Raw genomic sequence first — 22,457 nt, forward strand, 5'->3', positions numbered from 1 at the left:
TTAGGAAGCAGATTTTTTTTAAAAAGGGAAAATTTTGATGAACATTCTCAGAGATTTGAAACAGGATGGCATCCGGAAAACAAGAACATGTTTCTACAAACAAGGAAGAATCAGAGATGAAAAAAGCATTGTCAGAAATTAAAATTCAATCTCAACCCTCACTCTGTCCCAGGCAAACAAGAAAAAAGAGGAAAGAAGATAATGCAGAGCTCGCCAGCAGAGGAAGAGAAATGTGATACCTTGCATCTCGGGGAAGGTGGAGAAGGAAGAACAGGCTCACAGAGAAGAGAAATATAACTAAATGAATAGGAGGAGAGAGGAAGAGCCATTTATCTGGGAGAACACTGGCCCCCAGAGCTTTGTTTAGAACCTCGGGGTTTTCATAACGTCAGGCTCTGTCGCCACGCGTTTTCAGAATATATGCGTGCACACGTGCAGAGACAATTTAACGTGATGAGCGTGTTGTAGAAACGTAAAACCAAAGAGGCGTCTGTATGGTAAGAAGTAAATCCTCGAGTATCTAATAACTCAGCCAGGCTTTTATTTCTAGACCCCCCAAATCTCAAAGTCTAGTCTCCATATGAGTTGTCAACACTTGGTGTGGAAAGGTTAAGGTTCCCCCCCACCACCAAAAATCTAAAGTTCTCTCATAGCCACGTCAATGCCCTAGAGAAATTCTGTCATTTGAGTTTCAAAAGTTTGTAGTTTCCGGATGACGGTTATGTCTGAAGTTTTTTGTAAAAAGAACAGGTTCACATATTGAAAGCAATGTTCCACCCCCCACTCACTGAAGTGCCTGCAGAGCACCACTGAAAATCTGCAAGACGCGTCAAAACTACCTTCATACAGGTTATGTCTAAAAATGCTGGTCAAACTGTTTAGAATGCATTTGGCAATGTTTGGGGAGAAAATATCCAATGAGGAACCCCGAAATCACACGTGATTTTCCAGTAAACACGCAGAGACACAGACACACATTTGGGTATAACATGAAAGCTATTTTCAGGAAGCTCTAGCTCAGCTGTCTATTCATTTTATCTAAAGATCACTTCAAGTTTTGATGACAAGCCGTAAATGAAGAGAAACTTTGTTCATCTGAGAACATCCTTTGGCCAAAAGAGGCTTCAAGCAGTTTAAAGGGATAGATACACAAAAGGAAGACATCCCTTGAAAAGAAATCATAGGCAGCCCTCCACTTTAAATGGTTTTGAACTTCATCCAGGCTCTAAGTAAAAAGGGAGAAGGCCCATGTATATTGAGGAAGAGAAAGGCTTTTATGAATTCTGGGGAAGGGTACTGTCGAAAAAAGGAATGGCTGACCCGGGGGAAATTACGATACAGATGCTGCGGAATCCTGCCACAGCGCCAGGCTGCACGGGCCTCCAGGAGCAGCAGCGGCACAGACAATGTCTGTTCACAGTGGGGACAGTGGTGCTGAGCAGCATCTGTCAAGAGCAGGAGCCTGGGAGGGGCCCGCTCTTCAAATTCACTTAGCGCCACGATTTGCTAACCCAACCCACAGGGTTTTACCATCCCGGCACTCTAATGCCACCTTCCATGGGCCTGAGCTAACCTCTGCGGAGTTTGGAGAGGGGCCTCTGATCTAGGGTGGTGAAGCTCTCCTCCCTTTTCAAATAGAGCTCCAGCCGGGAGGAAAGGAGCCAAATGAAACACTGTGTACGGAGACTTCTAAGTCATGGTGGCATCAGCTCCTTAGTTTCGTCTTCAATTTGGTGCAGACACATAATCCTCTTTCCTTTAATCCTTTAATGTGTTAAAAAAAAAATACCTCCTAGAAATTCAAACATGCCCAGCCTGTACATTTTCTTGGTTTGTCTCCCCACCTCCCCAACCCCGTGGAATAAACTGACAGACAGCTTGACTCTAGCATACTGTTTAAGAGTTCGGGTTCCTGAGTACAAATGACAGCTCCAGCGCATAAGTGCTCTATGACTTTAGGGAACTTGCTTCAGCAAATCCAATTCTCAGCTCCTGCCCCGACAAATGAGGATGAAGATCTTATCACCCTTACAGAGTTACTCTGAGGATTCACTGAGATGCTCTCTAGAAAGTTAAGATATTCCTTTTCCTGGAGGTATTGTGGCTGAAAACAACAGAAATAGTAACTCAAACTGGCTAAAACAATAAGTAAATGTGTGTTTCGTATAGGCGGGAATCCAGAAGAGCAGGCTTCCAGCACAGAATGATTGACAGCTTGATGGATTGTCAAAAACCTAGGTTCTTTCCCGCTGCCGTATGCTATTTCTTGGCATCAGTTCATCCCAAAGCTGCTTCCTCTCCTGGTCACATTTTGGCTTCCTGCAGCAGCCAGGACTACTTTATTTCTTATTCATATTCAATAAGAAAAAGCAAGGTAAACCGTCCCAAATCTCCCAGCAGACTTCTCTCATCTCATTGGCTAGAACTGGGTCGCAAGCCTATCCTAAAATTGCCATTGCGAGTAGAATAGGATCACCACGATGCAGTGAACTCGTATTTGCTGGATAAACGGAGGTGCGGAAAGATCATTTAAATATCTCTTCTCGGCGTTACTGTCTACATGATGTTGCCCCACAGTCTCACAGGAAGTCTTCCCAAAGAGGCACCTGGCTGTTGCTTCAAAGGTCTTAAAATGGCAAGTGGATTTGATGTTTGCGTCTCTTCAGGTTTACTTTCAGCAGCCGTCTAAAGCAGTGCTTTGAGCCCCCGCCTACGCCTGGAGGGGAGGGTAAAACAGTCAGGTACAGGAATTGGCCACAGGTGCAAGGTATGGCTTCATCAATGCCGAGGGGGGAACCTGAACAGCCGGACGGTTCCACTTGTGCTCTTTCCCTGCAACTTCTTAACCTTTACGACACACAGAACTACCCTGAACACATCTGCAAGCCTTTCAGACTAAAACCAGGAGTGCATCTCCGTCAGTGGAAAATGAGTTTGACAAAATAGCTGCTCTTCCAGATTTCTGAGTGAGCTTTCTCGACAGACCAATTCAGTAACGACTAACTGCGTGCTAACTCATCCTCCTTTTTTGTGCCAGGTGCTTAGGAGAATCCCCCCCACCAAAAAAAAATAGTGCAAGATACAAACTGTGTCCTTAAGAAACATGCGATCTCTCTCAGAAAGGAAAGGACGTGGACGATAAAGTGTTAAATAACAGAACAAGGCCACCTCGAATGCAGGGTGCAAGGCAATTGCCATGGCCGTTTTAATTGGCCATGACTGGACTGACCAGGGAGAATCCCATTAGCAACTGCAGCACCAGTTTGTAGAGTGGCATGTGGGCTCAGCCTCAGTCTGTAACAGGGGCTGGTACTTTCCTCGGGGCAGGCAGACGCATGGCCTTGGAGTTTTCAGACACGGCATCCACATCTCCCACTGCTAACTAACCACGACCATGACCTGTATAAACACGTCTTCCAGAGAAGGATGGATCCTGAGGCCTGATGAGGTGGTACGTTTCGAGAACTCTGAAACTGTGGCAGTGGCTTCTCAAGGCTCCATCACCCAACAAACTCTCCAGATTCGCAGCTCAAACATGATCGATCTGAGCGGGTGGCCCTGTACCCTCGGCCCTGGAGAATGCACTGGGCGTCGTAAATTCTTACCTGACTGCCCCTCCCAGTGCAGTGTGTTTATAACCTATTTGGAGCGGTTAAATCTGACAAAAATCTGTAGAGTAATAATAACAATAACATTTACTCGCCAACAGACGACTGATTCTGAGCGCTGGAAAGGCAAGAAGGGACAAGGCTATAAAACTAGGGAAACGTATTCCTGGTTTACAAAGCGTTTGCAATCTGGGAAAGCTGACATGACATAGATGTATGGAGCAGTGTGTGGAAAGCAACACAGGAGAGACTACCATCTGCTCTAGGCCCTTCCTGGCACCCGGTCAGATCATGGCAGTTGGTCCCTCTGGCTCCAGCCTTCTGTAATCCTGTGAGCTCTACCACAACCACCAGGGCTGTCTTCCCAGGCAGCGGGCAAGTCACGTCCTTGTTGACACATCTACGGTGACATCTCGGTGCCCACAGAAAAATTACCCTCTTGACTCTCAAAGCCCCCAACTGCCCTCTCATACCTGTTCCTCTCCCATCCTCCAGTCCACTGCCGAGACGGCAGCCCTCTTCCACTGCCCAAATGCTCTATTTAACTAAAACTGTCTACTCGAGGTCCCCGTCCCCAAATTCGTCCTGGCTGTCCTGGCTCCAAGGCTTGGTCACCCATGCTGCCTCCACTTATTTAAGTCTCACTTTGCTTCAAAGATGATGACGTTTTTAGGGAACGACCTCCCGAAACACACCAGGCTGCAGAGATCACTTCCTCTTCTGAACGCCAACAGCGCTGGCACTTGGGGCATTCTGCATCAGCGTCACACGTCTTGCCTGCCCAGCTCGATCTCCACTTCCTTGATGTTGAGTACCTTGCCCGCGTCCTCTCTATCTGCCCAGAGCTTTTACCAACACAAGATCTTCACTCTGCCGTTGATGGCACTTTTCAGACTGACACGGGCTATTGAGAGCGTAAAGGAGTAATCAACTGTCATCGGGATGGACCAGAATGAATTTTAAAATGACTGACCAGGCAGATGACGTTTAAACTGGGTTTGGAAGAAACGACAGGCATGGCAGAAGGGCAGGCAAGAAGGGCGTGGGTTAAAACGGAGACGGTAGACACAGGGGTGGGGCGGGGAAGGAGTGGATCCTGGAGCCTGGCCAGGTTCTGATAGTTGAGTAAAATCAACAAATGGGTCTGGAAGTCTGGTTGCCAGAGGCCCTTCCTTTGGCATATCTTCTAGGTGTAACTCGCTTAAGGTCAGTGGAAGTGAGGACCGGGGCCAAGGAAAGTCATCACCGAGGCTTAAATTCTATCTTATGACCTTTACATGTCCTTCTTCCATTGAATTCTTTGAAATATTATTTCCTTTAGGGAGGTAACTTTTTCCAATGGTTAGTGAATTTTTTGGTCCTCATTTTAACCTTGTCAGAACAACTGGGCAGAATTGAAAACGTGTAATGTTTTGCACATGTACTTATCCTGCTTTTCCTGATTCCAGGTCCCCCTCAAAAACTCCAGGTTGTAGCCAAGATGCTATGACATCTATATCTGTGGGTTGTCAGGGGTGTGGGGGGGGGTGTCCTGAGCATGTGCTCGTGAAGAGGCAGCTGGGTTCTGCTGAGGCTGCAACTGAGCTCCATCCCACTAGCTCGGACCTGAGACCCTTCCCGTGCTGAACACGTCAGCCTCAATCACACCTCACCTCTTCCCGGAGTGGACATCTACAGGGTCTGTACATCAAAGGGACAGGAAGATGTGCCAAGGGACGTGTGGATGACCCCACATCTCTGTTAACTTTGCAAACAGCCTGCGTTACCGTTCTGGGCTGCCAGATACTCAGAAGGGGTACTCTTGTTGCCTTCCTTAAAGCGTCTTTCTTTTGTAAACTGTTGTGTTCAAACCTGTCCATCAGTTTTGTCTATACTTCTGGCATTCTCTGTGCATCCATAGCTTAACCCTAAAGGAAAGAACCAGAAAACGGAAGAACTTGAATGAAGGGTCTCAGAAACTCTCTCACCAAAGCCTCTTACTCTGCAGAGGCAACTATGGCCCAGAAAAAGGAATGTGGCCTGGCCATTGTCACATGAGCACGCTAGAGTTCTCTGATTATACCAAGGACTGAGATTTTTCCTGCAGTTGACCTATGTCCTTAGTGTAGCTGCCACGGGGAAGGACACCTGAGCCCCTCCATTAACTAGAATGTTTTGTTCCCTCCACTCTAGAAATACACTTATTGAAAGAAGACAAAACAAGGATTCCACACCTCCATTAAAAAAAGACGAAAACACACGTAGGCTTTATCTGGAGGTCCTATTATAGCTCAGCTCTCCCATTTCCCGCCCCCCTTAAACTTACATAATGTCAAAAAAATGGACATAGAGGAGGTGAGTCACGTATGCGCTCTTCAGACTCAAGGGTCAGCTTCCTTTAGAACAGCATTTATCAACAGCATCACCACTGACATTTTAGGTGAACAATTCTTTGTCATGGGCTGTCCTGTGCATTGCTCATGTTTCCCACCATCCTTGGCCCTGTTCACTCCACCGACCACTGCCAAACCGTCCCTGGTGCTACCCCATTAAGAGAACCAAATATGTCTCTCGACATTGCCAAATGACCCAGGAGGGAAGGGACCCTATTACACTGTTGGTAGGAATGAAAACTGGTACAACTATGGAAAACAGTATGGAGGCACCTCAGAAAACTAAACACAAGAACTACTGTATGATCCAGCAATCCCACTCCCGGGCATATATCTGGACAAAACATTCATTCAAAAAGATACATGCACCCCTATGTTTGCTGCAGCACAATTCGCAATAGCCAAAACATGGAAACAACCTAAACATCCACTGACAGATGAATGGATTAAGAAGATGTGGTACTTATATACAATGGAATACTACTCAGCCGTAAAAAGACAAACTGATGTCATTTGCAGCAACACGGATGGAACTAGAGATTCTCATACTTAAGTGAAGTAAGCCAGAAAGAAAAAGACAAATACCATGTCATATCACTTATTTGTGGAATCCTACCTACAAAACAGAAACAGATTATGGCCAAGGAGAGCAGACTTGTGGTTGCCAGTGGGGAGGGAGTGGGATGGACGGGGAGTTTTGCATTTTTGGATGCAAAATGTTACATTTGGAATGGATGGGCCATGGGGCCCTACTGTACAGCACAGGGAACTGGGTGTGATTGGGTCACTCTGCTGTACAACAGAAAGTGAAGGAACATTGTCAAATCAACGATAATTCTTAAAAAGTAGACCAAAAAAAAAAAAAAAAAGATGTACTTCCCTCTGCCCTCCACTCCCAGTTTGAAATTGCTCCAAATAAATCCAAAGAAGTTATCTGCATGGTTCACTGCCGTATCTTCTATTTGGGGAGGGTGGGGGGATTACATTTTCACTGAATTTGCTCATAGGTAGATTCTTGCACAAATGAATGTTGTCCTATTAATAACTTTAACTCCTGCTGGAGGCATCTGTATCATCCTAGATAGCTATCGTCTTTCTTTCATCTGCCCAAGGAGAGCCTGAAATTTCACCGGCCGTGGGTGTCACTCGTTTGCCGACATTGTTCAGAGTCTCGGACAAGCCAGCCTCTGTTTACACTGGGTGTCTCTCTCCCTCTCTCTCCGTTCTGGGGTTCAGCAGTGCGCAGGCCGTTTTCCAGGGCACTGAATAGCGCCCCCTAGGTGCGTAGGTTCAAAGTTCCGGTCTCACTCGTCTTGCCCAGCTGTGGCCTTTGAGAGAAGCTGCTCTCCACCTACTTCATCAGCATATCCTCATGGCTCCATCTAACTTCTAAAAAGAATCATAAGTGGCACATTGCATGCATAAATTCATACACAGAAAAATCTCTGGATCGGGGGGGTGTATTTTCAGGTCCTCCTTTGTAGAAGTAGATGTTCTTAGGACTTTCAACAGCTGAAAAACTTTGATGTCTCCCCGAGACGCAGCCTGAGCAGACCTTCCAGCAGGCTTTTCTGACAGTGTCTGACCTCAGGTGGCCCTCGTGGGAACGCTGGTGTTTCCAGAGCATTTGCAAGTGTTGAAATGAATGGACGAGGATCCTTCTGCTCCTGACGCGTCCTCCCTCTACCTCTCGGGAGACCCCAAAGTCCTAAGGCACACAAGCTTCAGGGACACAATCGGAGGGGAGGGTCCGAGTAAGGACGGCAGGGTACCACGTAGCCACACCGAAGTGATGGAGCAGAGGACGTGTGAGCGTGTCCGCTCTGACGCGAAGCACTCTCTTCCCAGCCACACTGGATAAGGGCGTTGGCACAGGCGAATCTACTAGGATGGCGCTTTATGTATAAGGATTTAACACACATGTTGTTATTGTTGCCATTGATATTATTACTACTACTACTATTTTGCTTGTTAGGGCCGCACCCGTGGCACGTGGAGGTTCCCAGGCTTGTTGGGGCTGAGTTGGAGCTGCAGCTGCCAGTCTATGCCACAGCCGCAGCAATGCCAGACCCGAGCCACATCTGTGACCTACACCACCGGTCACGGCAACAGCAGATCCTTAACCCGCTGAGCGAGGCCAGGGACCGAACCCGCATCCTCATGGATCCTAGTCGGGTTCGTTAACCTCTGAGCCATGATGCACACGCCTATGATTATTAAGCGTCAAATTTACCTCCAGTCACTGAACTCATGAGACCTTCCAGCATTGCTGGACTATATCTATTATATATACCCTGAGAGAGAGAGAGAAAAGAATATAATAAGATTTCTTACTGCAAAGGGATGAGTAGAGTAAATCTACTTCGTTTTGCACAGGAAATGAAAGGTACTAACTCTGACCGCTGGCAAAATCCTCCCCCCACCCAGCTGGGCGTCTTCTAGCTCTGACTGTTCCTTCCCCCCGAAATGCACCCACACAGAGATCCACTGAGCTGCTTGTGCCACCTCACATCTCCTGGGTCGTACGAGGGTAGCTGCATGAAAGGATGAGTTTTGGTCACTCATCTCTCCAGGGTTTTTTCAGTGACTCTGGCGACTGAGTCACTGGACACAGCCTGAGCATCACCTCTGTTCCTGTGCTGGGCCCACTTGCTTTCACTCGGCTTTTCCCAGAAAGCTGGAGAACCAGACAAATGTTTGATGGAAGCACCGGCCCAGAGGTAGAAACCCCACTGATTGGGTATCGCCAACTCTGTCCTACTTTTAAAGAATGGGAGATGTTCCTATTTGTATAGGTCACCAAACCACGCTGAAAAGATTCAGGGTCCTAAGTCATCGGGCACTGTTTCCAGATTTGGCCCTTGCATTTCTCTCCTGCCCCCCGCCCCCATCCGTGTCCATGCTATTGTGAGCATGTTTGGCTATCTAGAAAGACAATCCTGGAACTATAGTTCCTACCCCCCAAAATAGTGAATCTTTAACAATCTCCCCCGAATGGATGCTACAGTTTTCTTTACCCTCCCCGCAGAAAGAACACAGTGACGTCCATTAGCAGCATATTTCAAAGCTTCTCTCAAGAGCAGCCAGGAAGTTCTTTGTAAAAGTCTGAAAACACAAATCCGAGGCTGTCAGGGTAGATGTGTGTTTTGCACATTGCCATGTCTCACACCAAGAGATGCTGTGGCAATCTGGATTTCTTTTTTAAGAGTTCACAAAGAGGTAAAGGGTGGAGAGAAAGGTGTTTTCCTGCGGCCGCTTTACATGCATTTCTTTCCGTTCAGTGTGTCAGCCGCGTGTTCAGAAGCTGAGTATCTTGCTTCACGGGGAGCTCTTGCGCACGAGTTCTGGGCGAGAGGAAAGCGTGCGGATGACCAAGAGGAAAACTCTGCTCCTCCAACCTCTGTGGTCAGGAGCTGAACAGACTGTCAGGTGGTTCGTTTGCAACGAAAAAGAAAGAGGTCGGCGGGGGGGGGGTGGTGGGGGGGGGAGGAGGGGTGTGTCCAAGTGTTTCCCATCCCGTCGAAAGAAGAGAGCAAAGGGACCAGGGAGGGTCCCGTTGCCTGTGTCACAGACACAAAACCTAGGCCCTGCCTCTCTGGAGGGCCTGTGACCCAAGTGGCTGGCAAACCACTAATCCCGCCGAAGGCCACGTAGCCTGCCTTCTCTAAGAAAGAGCAGCAAGAAACAAAGGCCAAGGTCAAGGGTAGAGCAGAACCACCACCCTCAGGCCCTCCCTCCCTTTTTCTGATGAAAAAGCTCCATCACCGAGTAAGACCCCGATGGTCGCAGCATCGAGACTCTGCTCCGTATTACATTTTATCTACTTTCTTTTTTCTTTCCTCCTTCCTCCCTCCCTCCTTTCTTTCCTCTCTCCTCCTTCTTGCTTCCTTCCTTCTTTCACTTTATTTCCTTTATTTTTCTTAGCCCTGAGGGCATGTGACAGGTAGTGAGTCTGAGGACTCTGCCCCAGCCCAGGGTGGCATCTGGCATATGCCCTCATTTCCTCCCCTGAGTTTCACGGGGAAGAAGAGGAAGCAGTCCTTTGGGGCTCACCCTGTCCAGAGATTAATCCAAAATTGGCTGTGGAGCAGAAGTCCTGGCCAGAATTATTAGTAGTTATCTTCCAGATCACTGAGCAAGTCTTAGTTTTCTAGAAGTCGGGGGCAGGTTTTGGTGTCCATGTTTGTGAAACAGGGACCTACAGCTCTGTCTGTGTTGGTCTATGGAGAAAGGGCGGGGGGAGAGAAGGAGAAGGGAGAGGAGGAGGAGGGACAGAAGATAGATAAGAGGAGGGGGGGAAATACCACCTCAGAGAAGAGTGGGGGGAAATGAAAAGTAGAAAAGGAAGTAGAAGTAAGAAAAGAGAAAGAAAGAAGAAAAAATGGAATCACAAGGGATAAATTGCTCACTTTGCAGAGAAGTGATGCTCCTGTCACTTTAGACTTTCAAAGAAAAGCAAGAGCAGCCTCTGCCTGAGTTTCCTATTGGTACTGTAACAAAATATCACAAATTGAGTGGCTTAAAACAACACGAATTTAGTGCTAGAGATCAAAGGTCCAAAATAAGTCTCACGGGACTAAAATCAAGCAGGACTGTGTTCCTTCTAGACGTTCTAAGGGAGAGCGTATGAGACTCTTGTTGGTTCTGTCTTGATTTGCTTTTGCATTTTTCGCCTTCTGGAAGACGCCCATATTCCCTTCTTCAGTGCCCTCCTCAAACCCTGCAAGACGGGAAAGTCCTTGTCACTCTGACACTGACCCTTGCACCTGAGGGCCCGCAGGGGACCCTGTGGGGCCCACCAGGACAATCTAGGATAATCTCCTTCTTCGCAGGTCAGCTGATAAGCAGCCTCAAGTCCCTCCTGCACGGAGCGTCCCACAGCCACAGGTTCTGAGAATGGGCACGTGGGCCTCTTTGATGAGCCTTACGCTGCCCCCCACAGCCTCTTATTAAAGCTGCTGCAAAGGGGGCAGCGTAGTCCCTTTAAAGTTAAGGTGTTAGAGAACAGGAAAAGAGAGTTCTGTTTCTCAAGGGAAACTGTGAGGCGGGGGAAATCCGTTTCCTGGGCCGTGTCGGAGCCCCTTCCCGTGCTCACCCTTGCTTCTCAGCATCCCCACCTCAGGCTGGGCCCCTGCCGCTGTGGGCTCCTCAGAGCCTTCAGAGCAAATGCGCCCTTAGGTCTGCCAGACCCGGGCGTGCTCGCTTTTCCTCTCCTACCCATTTAATTTACCTGTTCCAGCTCTCACCCTACAAAACCCACACTCCCCCCACCAGCCGCCACCCACAGTGTGTAGAAGGAACACATGGCTTCAAGTATTTGCATTCACTTGTCTGTAATACTTTAACTCCCTAGAGGGATATGCTAGAAGACAGGTTTTTCAAGGGGCGTTGGGGAGCTGCATCTGCTGGAGGCGCTTACACTCCACGAAGCCCCTCACAGGAATCTTTCCTGCCTAGAGCCAGCCTGGTTTAAAACTTCAGGTCCCTGTGTGCTCAGATGGTAGCCTAGTACATCTACACAGAGAAAAGGATTTCAGTATCTTGTGCGAGGAGTAACTTATAAAACCTTTAACCCTGGTGTGGCTATGCTAGGATGGTAAGAAGAGACAGTTTTCTCCTGATGGCTCAATGTAAGCGCCTCTGTGATGCGGTTTTTTCTTTTCCCCAACAGCTGTTTAGAATGGAAGTATATGCACCTGTTGTTCCGACCTTTCCATCCTCCTTAGCAAGTAATGAGCGTACTGCCATTAGCGCCACAAAATCGAGAGGGAAGAGAAGTGAGCCCGATAGTCTGGCCTCCTAAGGCCCCTACAATCAAGGGGAACACCCTTTTTTTTTTTTTCAGGTACGTTGTGTCTAAGGAATCTTCTGAAGTGAAGGACTCACTGCAGTGGATATTCTCCCAGGAATGGAAGCAAATGCAAGAGCATCTCTTAATCTTGAGGGATGGGTTTGCAAACAAATACCCCAGGGGCCGCGGAGGATAAGGCGTGTGCCTTTCTCCTCACTGGGCTCCTCTGCCAGGTGAGTGGTCAGAGCAGAGGCGGACGATCTGGGCCGTCTGCTCAGCGCCGGCTGGTGCTCCTTCTCGGCGCTGCCGGCCCAGGATCTGGAAGACCAGTCCCACGGATGAAGGCGGCATTGAGCCACAGGGCTGGAAGGGGACGAGCAAGGCTCTCAGCCACAAACGTTTTCCAGGAGACAGCATGCCCATGTCATGAGACAAGAGAGCCAGTGGTGAGATACCAAAGTCAAGCGAGAGATGAGTGCATGTGAACTTCCCTGAAAAAAAGGGCTGAAAGCAGGGTCTTGAAGTCTTACGCAAAAGCTCCCCATCGTGGGGCTGTGGAGGTTGCGGCCTAATGACTTAGTGGGAGACCTCCTTGGAGTTTGTTTTTGCTCAAATCATAATTTTGCTTCTAAGTCCTAGTCGATGGATCTAACACGAAAGAACACCAAGTAACTGGGGGAGTCACACGGCACCGTCAAGGTTCATTTCTCTTCTGGTGAAACGTCCAGCATGTCAGACCACACGCTGGAAAATATCATGCTTGATTAACCAGAAAATCCCTGCAGCAGAACGCCTGAGAAAAAAATCAAGGGGGCAAAACCAAAAACGACCTCGTTGCTCTGGGATATACTCTCGGTTCCATAAAGGTTCACCTCTGGAGTTTCAGAGAACTTTCTAGGCCAACCCCAGACACAAACCTTCCAGAAGATAGGTCTTTGCACAAAGTGAACTGGGGCATGTGGTATTTTAACAGTAGATGCAGCTCTGGAAATGTGTAAGACACAGGCCCCGGTAATTAAAACAGCCCTATTGTTTATAGGCATCACTCGATTTGGGGCAAATTGCCAGAAATCTTAGCAAGCGCAATGTTTCTCGCAGGACTAAATATCTATCCGCACTGGAAATAGACCCTAAATTATGTCTCTCACTAACTCAGTAGGCAATGCTAACCGTTAGGTGATAAACGGGTCCAAAGTTCTAGGTCCTTTTGAGTTGCGTAGGCAGAAATCTGGAGGGCTACGTACGTGGTGTCACTAGAGACAGTCCCGGGGTGACTTGGCGCTGCGGCAACGGCAGTCTTAACTGACTTCAAGGTTTTAGAGGCATTTTGTGACCCTCTATAGATAATCAACATCTTCCTGCTAATGGCTTCCCAGGTATTTATGGTTACTGCTCAGAAACCAAAACGTTTGCATTTCAAGGCATCTATTTGGATCAACAGAAACAAACGGTGGCTCTGTCTTTCCAAATATGTGGTTTTGCCAATTCTCTGTCTTCCAGTCTTTTACCATTTTCATTACGAATTGTATATACATGGAGGAATGTGATTTAGACGCCTGGACTGAAGGTCCTATCTCCAAAGACACATCTACGAATTAGCCATAGGGGGAAAAGGACTGCAGAAGGCATCCAGTTCCCTGGCATGATGAAATTCTAACAAGTGGGATGACAGCAGGAGTTCCTCAGAATAAGATGTCCACAAAGAGCAAAGCAGAGAGGACGATAATTGTTTCAAGAACTGGTTAGTACCCTTCTTCTAAAAAGTCCCACGAGAGCTTATGAGAAGACAAATTTCCTATTTATTTGGAATCCTTAATTCTAGAAACATATTGGGGCTTATGGCATGGATAAAAGGCTCAAATCCTTCCAGTAAAAAAAGAACACAATAATAAAACGAGTTCTAAATCACCATCTGAAAGCCGAACATCTGTAATTTGACTTTCAATTACCACTTGGTCTGTAGTGACGTGGTTTTAAGATATAAGTGCCTAACAGCATGAATTGAGGTCATGTCAGGATATTGATCATGGGGTCATCTGATTCCTTAGTCTGTGCCTGGGCTTGAGTGAGGGACAGTCTGAGTAACAATTCATCCTGGATCATATATTCAAATCACTTACCACTTTCTGGACCAAAGTTGTTTCTATATTTTGAATTCACAGACAAACACATAAATGTTTAAATACTTCATATTAAGGCATGATATATTCTTCTACAGTGGATACTCAGATTACAAAGAAATATTTTCCTGTCATTCTCCTATGTGTAAGTATTTATGCATTACTTAACGCTGAGATAGTCACCTGACATTCATTTAAAAACCTGTTGCATTTGGACTTGGCTCAAAACAAGGTACCAATTAGAGAACCACTCTTCACTCCTCATGAAGGCAGATACTGACATCCCAAAATTCACTGGTGGAGACTGATTTTCTGCTATGTATCTTGAAATAATCAAAGAAATACAACATAAAGCAAATATTTACCTCCTCGGGGGGAGAACGGAGCTCAGTTTTACAATGGACATTAACAAAGTCCATGGTTTAAATTACAGATTAACAAAGGGTTCATGCGCTCGAAATTAAGTTATTCTGTTTAAAATCAATCACTGAGACTGTCATCCTGCTTACTGCTCCGACTTCCTAACAAAGGTTTAAACGAGGACTTTATGTGCAAGGAAAGAACGTTAAGAGATCTGCTCTTTTTCAGACCTGCACGGGCTGGAGGGGCAAGCGTTTAGGCTATTAATGTAATTAGAATGAGGAATGTGTTTTTCCAGAAAAAACAAATCTTCACCAAAAAAAAAACAAAACCCACAAACCCACAATGAATCCATTATCTGGGGAGAAGAGGAAGGAATAAAAGGGGTGGTACATTCAGAAAGCGCTAGACTCGTGGATCCCAGAGCCCTTCTGGAGACACCACGCAGGAAATCTGCAATTCCTCTAACGCCACGGTGGTGGGCACCGGGCCTGGGGAGAAGGGTCCAGAAAGGCTCTTCGCCTTTGCTAGCAAAGCGCACTTGGATCATGGTAACAAAAAGACACGTTGCCTTTGTCACTCGACCTCATGTTGGGTCACTACTCCAGCGCTGAGCAGCTCCCCGATGGCCCCGTCGTCGTATCCAAGGACCTCCTTCAGGATGTGCGTCGTGTGCTGCCCGAGCAGGGGAGGCGGCCTGGCCTCTGACATCTCGAACGTACTGTATCTCACAGCTGGGCCTGTCAAAGACAGAGGGAAGCAGGAAGCCTGTTAATGACCAACCTAGGAAGTTCGTTACCCAAGCAGCCTGGGGTATTTGCAATGAATGCCAAGAACATCAGGGCCAGCTGCACCCTTGCAGATGTAACATCATGTTGGAAAGAAATGTATTTTCACACGTGGCTTCTCTTGACGTAGTTTTATCCAACTGGTCAGTGGTCATCCGACCTGCCCGCCACCAGGCAGGGGCTGCATGCATGTCCCCGGTGTGTGTCGAGCCTGTCACAAGGCGCGCAGGGATAGGTCCCTCAACAGAGTTGACTTTCTGGGTCCCAGAGAACAATGGCCACAAGTATGTAGTGTCTCGCTGAAGCTGGAAATCTGATCTCAGGTAAAGGTAACCCCAACCTTTCCTATTCAGCATCTACTGTGGAGTTCCGAGATTTAGTTCAACAGACTGCAGGTCACCTAAACCTCATCAGACCCTGGGTGAAGACTTTAGGTGGGCAGAAGAGGTTACATGTGCAGGCTTCATTGTCAGAGAGATGTGTTTGGTTCTCAGCCCTTCTATTATTGGGCAGAGACATCTTGGACAAATTCCTTAGCTTCTCTGAGCCTCATGTTCTGCCACTAAACTGGGTATGATGTTTACCATACAGAAATGATATAAGGGTTTATTTTTATTTTAAAAAAATGGTTTTTTTGGTATTTTTTAAGGCCATACCTGCAGCATATGGAGGTCCCCAGGCTAGGGCTCTAATCAGAGCTGTAGCCACTGACCTACACCACAGCCCCAGCAAAGTGAGATCCGAACCACATCTGCGACCTACCCCACAGCTCACAGCAACACCAGATCCTTAACCCACTGAGTGAGGTCAGGGATTGAACCTGTGTCCTCATGGATGCTAAAAAGATTTGCTTCTTCTGAGCCACAACAGGAACTCCTATTTTTTTAATTTTAAATTAAAGTATATTTGACTTACCATGTTCTGTCAATTTCTGCTGTACAGCAAAGTGACCCAGTCATATATATATATATGATGTATATAATATTATATAATATATATGATATATATGATGTATGCATTATATATTACATAAACATTCTTTTTTCTCATCTTATCTTCCACCTGGTTCTATCACAAGTCATTGACTATATAGTTCCTTGAGCTGTACAGCAGCAGGACTTCATTGTTTATCCATTTCAAATATAACAGTTTGCATCTACTCACCACAAACTCCCAGTCCATCCCACTCCCTCTCCCTCCCGCTTGCAACCACAAGTTTGTTCTCCATGTCTGAGTCTGTTTCTGTACATAGGTTCATTTGTGCCATGTTTTAGATTCCACACATATAGGTGATGACATAAGGATTTAAATGAGAAAATGGATGGAAAGCACTAAGTAAGCGCTCCTAACCCACAAGGCACAAAACTTGATGGCTACCATGACGACCAAAGCTGCCCCAGCATCTCCTTTGATGCTTGCAAGAGGAAAAGGACGTTTTGCTGAGCACTGAGCCTCTCTAAAAAGGGTAATTCAAGCAGTGCGTCTTACAACTGTTGGGGATGGATTTTATCATCCCCCTTCTCCACATAATGACACTAAAGGCCCCAAAGCGAAGGTTTTGCGCAAAGTCACATGGCTAATCATTAGTAGCACCAGGATGCAAATCTGTGCCCACTTGAGCACTCTCACACTGAAGGCCAAGCCCTTTCCACAACCTTAGCAGCCTCTCCTTGCTTCCCACTCTTCCAGGGACAAGCTGGGCGGATGCTGGGGGAACATGTTGTTTTAGCAGATTTTACCTTTGTTGCCTCCGTCAATAAATGGTATTTATGTTGGCTGCCCTTTCCATCTCACTTGATTAGGCTTCAGGAAAACCAATTAGATAGACACAAGAAGACCACAAAACAGTACATTTCTATCTCATAAATTTTTTTTCCAGTCTGCTCTCCATTTGGGGAAGCCATAGGAAGAACAAATAAAATCACAGCACGTGTGGGTAGCAGAATGTCCGTCAGGAAGGCGGTGAATGTGCCTTGGGCTCCTGGGAGAATTCCATTCATAAAAGGCAATGCTGTAGAAGCCACTGATGGAGAGAATGGATATGGGCTCCTAAAACCATCGAGCCGCACCTGTGTGTCACACTACCGTCTGCTACAGATAAATGGCAGCTTCCAGCTGATGTCCGATGGTTTCCTTCTCGGAAACGCAGGGAAATTCTTTTTTCTCCTTCCCTCTCACACTTTCTTTCAAATGCCCCCAGCACACGACTTTTTTTTTCCCCATGGGTTGGTCCCTTTTCAGGAAAGGAGCACACATTGGGAGGAGGTGTCCCCTGCCCTCCCGAGAAAGCTGACAATTTGGCGTGCCACTGTGACACAAACCACAGTTTTCATCTAAAACTTGTCTTTCAAAAGCAGGACACCGCGGAGCGAACACGAGGCTGAGGTCAAAGTCGTGTGGCTTTTTCGTAACTGGATGGTCTGAAGCGAGATGGTCACTTGAATGCTGAAGAACCTGGGTTGTAGCACGGATACCATGACTACTATTGCTGCCACTGCCAGTCGTGGTCATGGCACCCGTAGGCACCATTCCCTAAGAATCTAGGACGGGTCAGCCACGAGGCCAAAGGTTTGACATACATCATCTCATATAATCCTCACAGCAAACCTGTGTGGATGTTGACAGTGAAGGAGGTTTTAGGTAAAGGGCTTAAAGTTAGGATTCAGATTCGGAGATGAGAACTACTTGCCCAATTGTTGAGGTGAAACTGACAAAACATAAAATTCACCCTTTTAAACTGAACTATTCTGGAGTTCCCACTGTGGCTCAGTGGGTTAAGAACCTGACCAGTATCCATGAGGATGCGAGTTCAATCCCTGGACTCACTCAGTGGGTTAAGGATCAGGCGTTGCTGCAGTTGTGGTATAGGTCGCAGATATAGCTTGGATGAGGTGTTGCCGTGGCTGTGGTGTAGGCTGGCAGCAGCAGCTCTGATTTGACTCCTAGACTGGGAACGTCCATATGCTGCAGGTGTGGCCCTAAAAAGAAAAAACAATCAAACAAACAAAGAGAAACCCCACTGAACTCTTCATTGGCCTTTAGTACATTTGCAAAGCTATGCAGCATCACCTCTATCTAGTTCCAAGATATTTCTATCGCTCCAGAGTAAAAGCTTCATCCATTAAGAGTTTCTCTCGATTCCGTCCTTCCCCCAACCCTTGGCAGCCACCAACCTTCTTTCTGTTTCTATGGGTTTATCTACTCTGGATATTCCAAATAAATGGAAATCGTACAATATGTGACCTGGAGCATCTGAGATAATGTTTTTTGAGATGCATCCACACTGCAGTACTGTGGTATTGGTACCTAGAGCTTGAACCTTTAACTTCCATGCAGGGATGGTTTGAGGGAATTCTTCAGGTCAGCCATCGGAAAGGGCAGTTCAATTTGTGTCACCTGCACTGTGCACCACCCTTTGCTGGAAGCTTCCAGATCTATACTGAGCACCGCTACCAGTTTAGGATGAAGGGCATTCACGCTATGCACACAAAAAAAAAGTCCAAAGAATTTAGGTTGGTGGAATGGTACTACTTGGTAATTTTTAGACTTGCTAGGATAAAGACACCTGGAAGATACGGTATATTTGGAACGCTTACACGTCTCTAAATAAATATATGTTACTAAGTAAGCCATATCGCAGTTTCAGAACTTGTGTATACTTTTCCATATGTCCCTTCAGAAGCCAGGTATTTGATTTGCATAGGATTGAGTTTAGAAAGATTTTGAAGCTGGCGTTTGACCGTGTCATGTACTGTCAAAGTATGTGGTGTAGGCATCTGGGCTGCACTGGAAAATTTCAAATTTTAACTGCCTATATGTTTCTTCCTTCCTTCCTTCCTCTTTCCCACCCTTTCTTTCTTTCACTCTTTAGGGCCACACCTACAGCACATGGAGGTTCCCAGACTAGGGGGCGAATTGGAGCTACAGCTGCCGGCCACAGCCACAGCCACAGCCACAGCTACAGCCACGAGGGATCCGAGTCACGTCGGCGACCTACGTCGCAGCGCACGGCAACGCCAGATCCTTACCCCACTGAGCAAGGCCAAGGACTGAACCAACATCCTCATGGATACTAGTAGGACTCATTACTGCTGAGTCACAGTGAGAACTCCCATAATTTCCTGTATGTTTCTTAAATACAGGAGTGCCCCCTTGTCTGTGGGGATACTCTGCAGTACCCCACATGGATGCCTAAAACCACGGATAGTGTCAAGCCCTATGTGTGTTGTGGTTTTTTGTTTTTTGTTGTTGGGTTTTTTTTTTTTTTTGTCTTTTTGCCTTTTCTAGGGCCGCTCCTGCAGCCCATGGAGTCTCCCAGGCTAGGGGTCCAATTGGAGCTGCAGCCGCCAGCCTACACCAGAGCCATAGCAACGCAGGATCCGAGCCGCGTCTGCAACCTACACCACAGCTCACGGCAACACCGGATCCTTAACCCCTGAGCAAGGCCAGGGATCGAACCTGCAACCTCATGGTTCCTAGTCAGATTCATTAACCGCTGCGCCACGATGGGAACTCCTATGCTGTTTGTTCTTATACATAAATACTTATGAAAAATTTAATTTACAAATGAGGCACAGTAAGTGATTAACAACTATAATTAGTAATGAAATAGAATAATGATAAACAATATAGTGTAATTTAAGTTATGTGACTAATTTCTCTCTCCCAAAATATCTTATGGTACATATTTAATGCCTTTCCCATCTTAACTAAGCACTTACATGCACTGTGGGCTCAACTTTTGTGGTTTGAGGTGCAACAGCAGAACTAGCTCAAATTTCTTTTTCCTTCTTCTCAAGTTCATAGGTAGAAAATTTCACTCTTACTCTAGATCTTTGCAACCTTACTATACAGTTTATTTTTCCTTCCTTATTGAGTGGAGAGCTTTCGCCTTTTCACTTAAAAAGACCTCTTTCTATGGCAACATCCTAAATGCCCACTGACATAGGAAAGGAGGATAAAGATATGGAACACATCTGCCACGGAATACTACACAGCCATAAAAATGAACTAATGCCACCTGCAGCTACATGAATGGACCTAGAGACGATCGTGATAAACAAAGTAAGTCGGAAAGAGGAAGAGCAGTACCACATGCGATCACTTGCGTGCGGAATCCAACATATGGTCCAAGTGAACTTGTCCACGAAACAGAAACAGATTCACAGACGTGGGGGACAGACTTGTGGTTGCCAAGGAGGGCGGGTGGGGGAGAAATGGATCGGGCGTTTGACACAAACTATTGTACAGACGATGGATAAACAATAAGGTCTTACCATACATCACAGGCAACTATATTCAATACCCTGGGGTAAAGCATAATGGAAGAGTACATGAGAAAGAATGTATGGATAACTGAATCACTTTGCCATACAGCAGAAATTAACACAACCTTGAAAATCAACCGCACTTCAATAAAATAAAGTTTTTTAAAAAAAAGGAAGCTCGTTACAGCTTCTCTTTGCCATACCCGAATTGCCAGCTGTACTACTCTTGCACTTTGGGGCCATCATGCAGTGAAATAAGGGTCCCTTGAACCCAAGAGGTGTCACTGACAGAGTTAATCCGATAACCAAATGGTTACTAAGTGACTACTGGGATGGATGCACTGAACAAACGTATGATTTAAGGGACAGAGAAGAATGGCAGGAGATTCCATCACTCTACTCAAAACACCACACAATTCAAAATGTAAGAATTATTTACTTCTAGAATTTTCTTTTTAACATTTTCAGACGATGGAACTGCAGAAAGTGAAACCAAGGATGGGGTGAGGAGGGAGCTTATTGTAAAATATTGCTTTGCTCTGTGGCTTATGAAAAAACAAAAACTTTCAGTCCCTTAAAAATATGCGTGTGCATGTGCAATGGGACAAATAAAGCAATATCCAGATCCCAGACAAAGCTGAATTCTCATGAGTCCATCGGAATCTGTCCTTGCAACCCTGTGAAATAATCCCGTGTACCTAGGACATCCCTCCCAGGTCTCGACTTTGCATGAAGGGAATAAAGGGTTCTTAAAATATATTTGTTTCAAGAAATAGAACATATTTGACATAATTATTTACATCTAAGGTCCTACAAAGAATGAATAATCTGATTTTCCATTTAAAAAAAGATGAACAGATAAGTCACATGTTCTTAAATTATTTGCTGGCAAAGCACCATCTCCAGCTGCATATGCTTTCAAATACTGGAGAGCTGTGTGATCTTGAGAATTCTTAAAAGTCGCTGAGCCTCAATCTACACGTTTCTAAAAGGAGGTTGGGGATACCTACAGAGGGTTGATTTGGGCACTGGGGTAAGAGAATATGGGTCACACTCAGTAACAATAGTAATCAAAGAAATGTCTATGAAGATAATGATACAATGTGGCTTACGAAACTAGCCAATCTTGTGAATCTCTCAGTTTGTGTTTAAAAGGTCCCTGACTGGAGCAAGCGCAAATTGGGGCAATTCTTCTGGAGGGAAATTTGTCAGCTGAATATCAAGCGTTGTAATCATTCACACACGTAGATGGGGAAATCCTGCTTTAAAATGTCTCTCTATGGATGGAATCAGGAATGTTGGCAAATTTTATAGGCAAGGATCCACATGAACTTCTAAATCTATGTAATAGTCTACTACGTCCTCCTTCCCATAGACTTTCCCGTCTGTTCTAGCTTCCAACGGTTTCTTTGGGTGGAATAGGTGTTTATCCATCATGCCTTCATCCACTGCCCTCGCAGCCCTAACTCCAACTTCTTCCTCCCGGAGAAGGAGATCAAACAGTTGCGACACTGAAAAGAATTAGGAAATTATGCCCCCTAATTGAGCACTAGTTAAATAACATATTACAGTACATCTCAATAATGGCAAAATGTACTGTAATGTCAACTGGTATATTTTTGGGCTTTGAACATATATATTGCCTTCACTCTCTCCTGATAAACCACTGAAATAAAAGTACAGGAGTTTTCACTTTGTATGAATGAAAAGAATGGGAAGGAGCATCACTGAATGAGACATTTCAACAAATTTAAGAATGTCATGGATGGGGGTGTGTTGATGGGCAAAAAAGGTAGAGAAAGTTGAAACACAGAGTATTCTGCAAAAAAGACTGAGAGGACGCAGATGCCAGTTGGTCCATTTCACCCTCAAGAGCCTCTTTTCTTAAAAACCAGTGGTTACGAGCGGTAACAGATCTTAGAATAGAAGTAGGAGTGAAAGCGGAAGAATTGAAGGTCTCAACATAGATGAGCCTCACTAGCTGCTATTGGATGCTAGGAGAAAGTGAACCTTGCTTTCAGATTTCTAAATAGAAGTGATGTTTAACCCAGAGCGTATATCCAGGCAAATGATTAGCCACATATGAAGTCATGTCCAAACGTTCAAAGGCTGAGGAAGTTTAAGTACATTTCTTGAAAGTTGGCTCTACTA

General features: G+C 46.0%; 1 protein-coding gene across 1 annotated transcript in view; it reads right to left on the reverse strand.

Annotated features, from left to right (window-relative positions):
* Positions 1 to 14,822: 14,822 nt before the first annotated feature.
* SUGCT (succinyl-CoA:glutarate-CoA transferase) overlaps positions 14,823 to 22,457 on the reverse strand; it is a 650,574-nt gene continuing 642,939 nt past the window's right edge. Inside the window, exon 14 of the mRNA XM_047763177.1 lies at positions 14,823 to 14,991. Coding sequence (XP_047619133.1) covers positions 14,828 to 14,991 — 164 coding nt within the window. The 3' untranslated portion in view covers positions 14,823 to 14,827. The remainder of the gene's footprint in view (positions 14,992 to 22,457) is intronic.

Source organism: Phacochoerus africanus, chromosome 16, assembly GCF_016906955.1.
Source record: "Phacochoerus africanus isolate WHEZ1 chromosome 16, ROS_Pafr_v1, whole genome shotgun sequence".
NCBI classification, from domain to species: Eukaryota; Metazoa; Chordata; class Mammalia; order Artiodactyla; family Suidae; genus Phacochoerus; species Phacochoerus africanus.